This window comes from Monopterus albus, unplaced genomic scaffold (genome assembly GCF_001952655.1).
Source record: "Monopterus albus unplaced genomic scaffold, M_albus_1.0 scaffold96.1, whole genome shotgun sequence".
Classification (NCBI taxonomy): Eukaryota; Metazoa; Chordata; class Actinopteri; order Synbranchiformes; family Synbranchidae; genus Monopterus; species Monopterus albus.
In genome coordinates this window covers 3,780,132-3,788,985 of record NW_018127976.1, presented here as the reverse complement: position 1 = coordinate 3,788,985, position 8,854 = coordinate 3,780,132, and the positions used below count along the sequence as shown (strand labels likewise).

General features: G+C 39.5%; 1 protein-coding gene across 1 annotated transcript; it reads left to right on the top strand.

Moving 5' to 3' along the window:
* The first annotated feature begins 2,121 nt into the window (after positions 1-2,121).
* gjd4 (gap junction protein delta 4) lies at positions 2,122-7,796 on the top strand. Its single transcript, XM_020608852.1, has 2 exons — positions 2,122-3,097; positions 6,222-7,796. The coding sequence occupies exons 1-2, from the start codon at positions 3,082-3,084 to the stop codon at positions 7,412-7,414; spliced, it is 1,209 nt and encodes a 402-aa protein (XP_020464508.1). The 5' UTR covers positions 2,122-3,081; the 3' UTR covers positions 7,415-7,796.
* Positions 7,797-8,854: the final 1,058 nt, after the last annotated feature.

Below are 8,854 nucleotides of genomic sequence, written 5' to 3'. Positions count from 1 at the left end.
AATCTTTGATAAATTGTCTCTGTACAGTGTAAATACAGTGCCAGTATACAAATGTGTAGACTGAGGTCATACTGTAAAAACAAAACAAAAACAGAATAATGTTAGAATATTTATATTGGATCTGTTTATAGTGCACATGAGGGGGACAGTTGTTTAATTCCTTGTTTCTATGATAAATCAGTTAAAGGAAAAAGAGAAGTATTACGATTTAAATGGAAGATTTTTTTTCTTTTGGTTTGTAGTCTTGTTATGCATTTGCACTGCAGAAAATACCAGGTTTGTATGTGTTACATATTGTGTATCGTATATAAATAATACAAGACAATTCCAGCTGATTTTGTTATTTGTTGTTAAGAATTTTTAACCCCCCTGTGGATACGTTGCCAGGTTCTGTCTTGACTTGTCTGTTTTGGAGTCCTGATACTGACAAAATGTAGTGACTACTGTAATAAAATATATCAGTAAATATTAGTTACTACATATAGTTAAAATAGAGGGGAAAGAAATATAATGCTTCATATTTTTTCTTTAACATCCAGTTTGTTTAAAGCCAGCAAAAAGCTTTTTATTTTTTTCCTTTAACACCAGTCGATAAATAAACCTACTTATTAATTTATTTAACTCTTTATCTTTCACTTTCATTTTATTTTCTGACAGCCGTCATTTTCCAATTTTTTTTAGGCAATGGTACACATTTAATTATCTGTGTTCTGTTTCCCTGCCTAACGTACATGTTTTAAATAAGCAATACAGCTGAAAAGCCCTAACATAAATTTAAACCAGGCAATTGTCTACCTCACAACGGTACTTGACACTGATTACTGTCAAACTTTTATTAAAGGTTTTTCAACATAACTTCAGTTACATAATATATTACTTTTGAAATGTGTAGCCTACTGAATGGGCACCAAGCAAAACCTTTTTCTGATTTAAAAGGGAAAATACTGTTGAATTTCCAGCATTGAAAAGCGTTCTTTTCTGACAACATGACCACCTGCCTTGGTGTTGTCAGATGGTCACAGCCAGGCATGACAGATTCAGAGCGATGTGCGTTGATTTGATTGGCAGATGAGAGGCGCTGCAAAGTCAAACAAGAGAACCAATCAAAAACAACATTCAAAATTTAACACATGCTGCCAAATAAATAGGGCTTACCTAGACGCAGAGACTACTCTTTGTAAGACATCTTACCCATGATGGTGTTGCAATTAAATTTGTCCCAACAGATTTGCTGACCCGTGTTATCTGGAAATATGCAAAAAGAAGCCATTCCTGCACGGTGACAAGATGCAAAGTAACAGAATGAATGTTATTCTCAACGTTTTACCCAAAAGAATATATTCAGATGCAATGCCATTGTAATCACCCACATTTTGATTAGCAACTGTAATTTAATAACATTTTTCTCTGCAGCTGTAACTGATTGCAGTTACATTTACTTTGTAATTTAGGTACAGTAACTAGTTTCATGTAACTAGTTACTCCCCAACACTGGGCATGTGGTATATGAATAATTAACATTATGTACACTGGCTAGAGCAGTTTTATCTCAAAGGTAAGCTTTAGCCATGTAGCTAACTGAAAAGACTGGTGCTCAATGTGTTTAGCTGCCATGGTTTACAACTAGTTAAACACACAGTCCTCTATTTTACAGGCTTACATAAATAGTCCTTAAAATATAAACAGTAAGAAGTTGGATGGACAAGTGTGGTAAGGGAAAAGAACTGTTTTGTGAGGAATATAGTTAATGATAATTGGGTGCCCACTAAAAGAAAAGTGAAGGAGCCAAAAAACAAACAAGCTAGTGAACGATATGTTTTATTTTATCAAGTAGACCTAACTGGTGGTAAAGTTTGCTTTAAAGGATAAAGCTCTAATAATAAAAAAAATTCATTTATGAACACCTTACTAACTAGTTGGCACATTTAATAAATCAGAAATAGGAAAATGCATACAAGGATGTAGTAGCAGGCCAACTTGGAAAATCTTTGAGTTTAATTGGTTGGATTCATTCTAGTTTTATGAGGCAATTAAAGTCACTTTTGGCTTTTCACTTTTAGGGGTCGCCACAGCGAGTTGTCACACTGACGACTCGCATATTGACATTTGGCACGTGTTTTATGCCGGATCCCCTTCCAACCCTGATTCAAACCCAGGCCGCAGCGGCGAGAGCGCTGCACCTTAACCACTAGCCGATTAAAGTGTGATGTAATATTTTCAGTGTATAAACTATAATAGTGGATGTTTGCCTTATGATCAGCTGGACTCCCATTTTTCTTAAATACATCACTGTATGCAGAAAATTAGAGCCCAAACCTGGAAATGTCTGAAAATTAACCAAAAACATCATTTTAATTCAGTTTTCCTGTTCAGGTTTAGTTCACATGTGACATTAGCCTACCCTGCATCAGGACTCTAACTTACTTTATCATTTCACTGGTAAGTTCCACATCTGTGACTGAAGTTATGTTGTTTGTCAAGTCAGTGAGGTCAGTGCGATTTCCATCCTGACCAGCAGCTGAGAGAAGGGACAGGGATGTACATGTTGCTCTGACCCAGAGCACTTGCACATTAAGTATATAAAAAGATGTCATGATTTGGAAAGAGAGTTGTTGTCTTGCATGGTGCTCTGAGTGAGAATGAGGAGCAAACCCATGTCTTTAGGAAAGTACCGATGTTGCTGAGGTGGGTCTTATGATGGAAAATTTACTCCTGACAGCAAGACCTCAAGTCTGTGGCATCCTGTTGGCAGGTTACTACGTGTGTGCCATTGCTTTGTGCACTGAACTCTACCTCTGCATAGTTCTCCTTTTCTCTTTATTTTCAACTCTTAAAATGGCAATTTAATGATGAGTTTCTGTGCTAACATCAAGTCAACTGCTCTAACACTTTGCCATTTTTCACTGATACTTTCAACAAGTTTCACAGTATTCTGCTGTCAATGTATTATATTTTTTATAGTGAGTCCCTCATTCTGAATTTGCCAAACTCAGATCTCTTACCCTCTTTGTTCTCTCTTCTTCTTGTTAGGTTTTCAACCATGATTTAAAGAACTTCTCTAATGTCTGCTCTTCTAAAGAAATGTTTAGAAAATCATGTAAGAATTAAACTTTTAAACCTTGCAATACACCTGGTGTACACATCTTTTTAATGTCAATGATCACTTCACCTGCAGCGGCGAAACCTTAAATGCGTTCTACTTGGTAGCACAGTATTTTGATATGCAGTGTATTATACAACAGATGTGACTTAGCAGGGTTTCTTCTTCAGGAAGATACTACTTAAAATGTCATAGAACAAGTGGTAGTACAGAGATTACTCTGTGCCATATTGTTACTGAAGGACACATTTAATATTAACCTTTGGAATGGGGAAAAGCAGGTGAATGGGCATTTCAATAATTGCTATACAAGTCATTTCAATGCAAAGAAAAGGTGCCACAGGCCCAAATATCTTTGGGTCTGGCACTGTTGGTCAGACAAAACAAGACCTGAATGCCACAGGTTCTTCATGGCACACAAAAAGGTTAGACGCAGGAAGCCAGGTTGCTTGGGCACTTCCAAAGTAATGTGCAAAAAGTGTTATGTACACCTGTGCTTCACTGATGTCAGCAGCTGCTTCCTTGTCTTTCACACTGAATGAACTTGTGAGTTGAACTAATTAATATCAGCTAACATCTGTTCACTCATCAATGAACTGGTTGCTGGAATACCTTGTAAATATACTGAATAACATTTGATGATCAAAACATAACAGTAATGTAATGATGTTGTATAATCCATGAGTGGGATAGAAGATTTTCCTCCTCGATCATAAACTCAGGCATAGATGCTTTATGGCAACTTTATTACAGATACTGTAGGTTTGATGCAGCTTATTTTTGTGATGACAGAAGATGAGGACAAAGATTCTTCCCTTCTCTAATGACCATTGATCTGTAGTTGTTATGAGCCAAGCCAGCTGTTGTTAGCCATGCAGAAGGTGGATGTAGCATGTGAGAGAAAATCTGTGAAAATATGTCATGAAGAAGGTCTATAAGATGATGAACATGTGTTGAAGCACAGAACAGATTTAAGGTTTAGAACTAGCCTGAAGTGAATAAACATTTTGAATGGTAAAGATAAGATTAAAGAATAAACATAGTTTTGTTCCATGTCCATATTAAATGACTAAATACAGTAGTTGGCCCTGATGAGTCATAAACTTGCCTCAACTGTGGGAAAATAGTTAACAGTCTAGGCTACTTATATTTTATGAGAGCAAATCCACAGTCTGCAGGGGCAGAAATATGTTAAGGGCAACTGACACAATCAGTGGACCCAGTGCACAATACATGTTGGGTAAAAAGACTACCTCCCAAATACAATTAGCATTGTCTATCATTCTGTTTTCTTTTGTTGAGCCTCACTGACATGATTGGAGTTAAGTTATCAGCTTAAAACATATAACCTGGTTACTCATGTGTGAACAAATAAACTGCAGGGTCAGAAAGGTGGAAATACAGCAGGTTATATGAGAGTCAGTCCCCAGCAGAGTGTCCTTACACTTTCTGTCTGTAGTCTTCTCTTAGGTGTTTGCTGCAGTGCTTTTCCACAATGTAAAGGAGGCACTGGACCTGAGCCACTGACTTTTAAAATAGATCAGGGACAATTACACAATATTTCCACCTCCTCTTTTGGCACTTCTCCAGCTGGTGGCACCGTAGGCAGCCACCTTTATGGCCTATGCCAGAAATGGCTTTGCCTCAAATTGCTAACACCTAATGCAAATATTCCTTTATCTCTTTCATCTCCTCCCTTGCTATTCCAGCTTTGGTTCCAACTCTTCAGGGAAGAATTTACAGATCACTCTGTAGTTACTTCAAAATTCTTTCTCTTCATGGCATTCTGAAATCATAGGGTAACACACTGCTAATCTTCTTTAGAAGACAAAGTTAATCCAAAATAAAGGGCTCTAAATACATTTTGAGAAAAAAAAAAACTCTAACAAGGTTCATTTCTAATTTGTTCCAAATATTTAGTGTAGAGATGACTAACCTAGCTAACAATGTCCCTCTAGTGTTTTGTTTAGCATTTTATATACATTAAAAAACCAACTGAAAAAACAATCTGCGTACATTAATAATGCATTGTTACTAACATTTAATGTACAAAAAATTATTAACGAGATTAATAATGCTTATACTTCATATTCGGTAATATATAATACAGTTTGAACATGCTTGCCACTGTGCTGAGAACCTAACACAGCAATTTAGAGTGAGGCAGCCAGGATGCTTGTACCTCTCCTCTAAGGATGGCCAGCAGCACCAAAATATCTCTGTAATGCCAGGACAGCAACATGCTTTTTGAAGTGTGTTAAGAATAGACCCACAATGGGGCTTGCTCCTGTCTTCTGTTGTCTGAGGACAGACAGTTGTCTGCACGGGATTGAGGAAGAGCTGAGACATAAGTATTTACATGGTTCACTCCAGCCTTTCAGAGACTTCCAGGGGAGACTCGGAGTCAGAGAGTTGCTGGAAACTTTGTGTCCATCATCCTGGAAGTTCCTGTACTGCCAAAAACCACTGTGCTCTTTAGTAAAGATCACTGAAGAGGACAGAGGAGTAGTGGCATAATAGGGCCTAAGGTGCTGGTTGAAGAGTTTACCCTGTGGCAGGAAGCATGACAGGACCAAGTGCCTCGGAGGCCATTTTCATCTCTGTCAATCACAATGTCACTTTGATGGGTGAGTTAACTTCACTGATAGAGATTAATCTGGTGTCTGACTAATGCAAATGTGTGTATTGTTTATGTGCAGTTAAATATTTAAGTATTTTTCTGTGATGTGGTTCACCTCAAGGTGAAATTTCAAACTCACTCAATTTTTGCTGACTTCTAGGACTTTGGTTTTTATTTAATCTGCTAATTTTGCACACATTTTAAACCTACAATATGCAGGTTCTAGAAATCAAGCTAGTGCCGGCATGAGACTCAAACCAAACCACTCCAGTCCAGTATGAGGCTTGCTTAAAACTTTAACTGTACAAGGGAATATTTCTACACCACTGTCAGGCTGTTGAGTTATTCTGGGTCACAGCAGTCTTTGACAGCACCTCTCCATATTAAGATATGTTCTGAAGAATATTTCTTCAAAGAATAATGTCAAAACAATATTGTAGCTTTAAATTATGAGTTAATGTCAAATATGTATCCTTTCAATACTAAATGCTTTTCTTTCAGGGAAGGTGTGGCTCATTGTGATGATCTTCCTCCGGATCCTGATACTCCTTTTTGCTGGTTACCCCCTCTACCAGGATGAACAGGAGCGATTTGTGTGTAACACCATTCAGCCTGGTTGTGCCAATGTGTGCTATGATTTCTTCTCTCCCATCTCTCTCTTCCGCTTCTGGCTGGTGCAGCTCGTCACCTTGTGTTTCTCCTACATCATCTTTATCATCTATGTGGTCCATACATTGTCAAATGCCCTCACTGTGGATCTGAACTCTTGTGGTCACATCAAAGACATGTCACTGTTCAAGATCCACCAGGAGCCTTATAGCAAGATGTCTGAAAACAAAATGCCTGTGGTGGCTGAGCGAGGCTGGGCCCCATGCTTCACTGGAGCATATATCCTACATCTGCTGCTCAGGACTTTGCTGGAGACAGGGTTTGGAGCAGCTCAGTACTATCTGTTTGGTTTCTACATCCCCAGGAGGTTCCTTTGCCAGCATCCACCATGCACTACCCAAGTGGACTGCTACATTTCCAGGCCCACTGAGAAGACTGTGATGCTCAACTTCATGCTTGGTACAGCTGCTCTGTCCCTTTTTCTAAATGTGTTAGATTTCATTTGTGCCATCAAGCGCTCAATGAGGCAAAAAAGCAAGAGGAATATGATGATGGAGAAGATATATGAGGCAGAGCAGTGCTTCCTTTCAACCACAGAAGGCTCCAGGGAACTTGACTTAAACACCCGAGTGGCTCAGCGAGATATACAGGGAGAAGCTAGTCAATCAGGGAGTTTCCGGAAGAGACAAGGCAGCTCTGGCTCTTGTGCAGGGGTAGTGCTTACTCTAGGTCATGAATCACCTCTTCCTTGCCCTCAAGAACCTTCAGGCTGCAACACCAATGGGAACAATGACTATTCTGTTTCCCAAGAGGGGACCCCAGAAAGGAGTGGCAGTAAGGTGGCTCTCTGTCCCCCAGAGCCACTGGGGACATCCAAACCCATCTGTGTTGGCAAACGCAGTCGGCTAAAACCGCCACCTCCACTCAGACAGGACCTTAGGCTGTCCCCAGGAAGGTCACCAACACCCACAGCAACAACAATTTGTACCAGAAGGGTTGATCAGTATATGCTGGTTGAGCTAGGTAGTGGCTCAGAGCTACAGACAAACAGTGATGGGCAGGAAAAAAGATCAGCGTGGGTATGACTTGAAAAGAGTTAGATTGATTTATTTCAGTTATTTTGGAACATAAAAACAGGACAAATAAGTGTGAGTGCAATACGAGAAACAAACTAAGATGCTGTAAAGTTTACACAGTGGCAGCAACTGTTGAAGCCAACATCTTGCCAGGTTTTCTACCTTATTTTACAACACAAACTGTGCTTGAGAAGAATCCAACACAGCAATGCTTTTACCAGGACACCTTTGACATGTAAGATGGTTTTTATCTTGCCATTAGATCACACAGACTGTGCATTTTCTTTGTCAGTGATGCAAAGTGGACACAACAAGTCAAGAATAACAAGATACTCTAACCTGTTAAGCTGGGACAATGACAGCTGCTGGTCATTGTGACCTGGCTTTGCAGCCCTGCATCTCCTATTGAACTTGACAGACTTAGCTACACTAAAGGGGAAGTAGTACACTTATGTGACAAGATACTGCCAACTACTTTGCATGCATATGTGTGGTGTCTTAGTAAACCTCAACGTTGAGATAATGTAACAGAGTGCAGCTCACCTGTTTCTTGATGGCTTTATCTCCATCTCTCATGACACGCTGTCCATAAATAAAGGCAGGCCTTGACCTGTCCCACATACACACACCCCCTACCACCCACCACAGTCATTCTATGTAATTTAACCATAAACCTTCTCTCTATGTAGCCCATGGGGTTCAAAGTGGTTGCAGGTAGCCTCTACACCTTGTGACTTAAGTCACCTTTTGGAATTGGGAGAGAGCCAGGCAAAAGCAAAAGACAAAAATCTTGCTGAAACTTGCATCCCTGGCCTAACAGACATGAACAGGATTCCTCCATTAGAAGTGAAGGACACAGTACCCTAGAGCCAACAGGCATCAGAATTCTGTATTTATGGAGACAGCTTGTCAGTCTATTTCAGGGCCTTGTGGGGCTTAGCAGGGAATACAAGACCTAACATACACTGACACTAGAAATAGAGCAAAAGAGCAGTGCTGCCTGTTTCCTTTCAGGATATATGCACCCTACTTGCTTATTTCACCTTGATCAATTCTTAGATGTGTCAGATCTCACTGCATCCCACATCCCACTGAGGCACATGTCAATCACAGACAATATAATAGCTATAATAACTTGTTCTTTTGAATAAATGTGGCCAGGTGTTTATCAGCAATGAAACCTGTCAGCCTCATTATAAACATCCCTAGACTATCTTATACAAATGACGGGAAAACTTCCACATAAAATCAGTGGAATGATTGTTGCATCTTTCACTCTATAGCTATATTCTATAGCTGAGGGACTAGTCTCTGTGTGAAATGATAGCTCTCAATCTTCCTCCTTTTACTGTCTCTTTGAAGGTGGCCACAAAAGCTCCTCAATCCTCACACTTTTGCACCTAACTGTCATAAGGGTGACCAGGGGTGTAAAAGCTTGGCTCAGGGAAA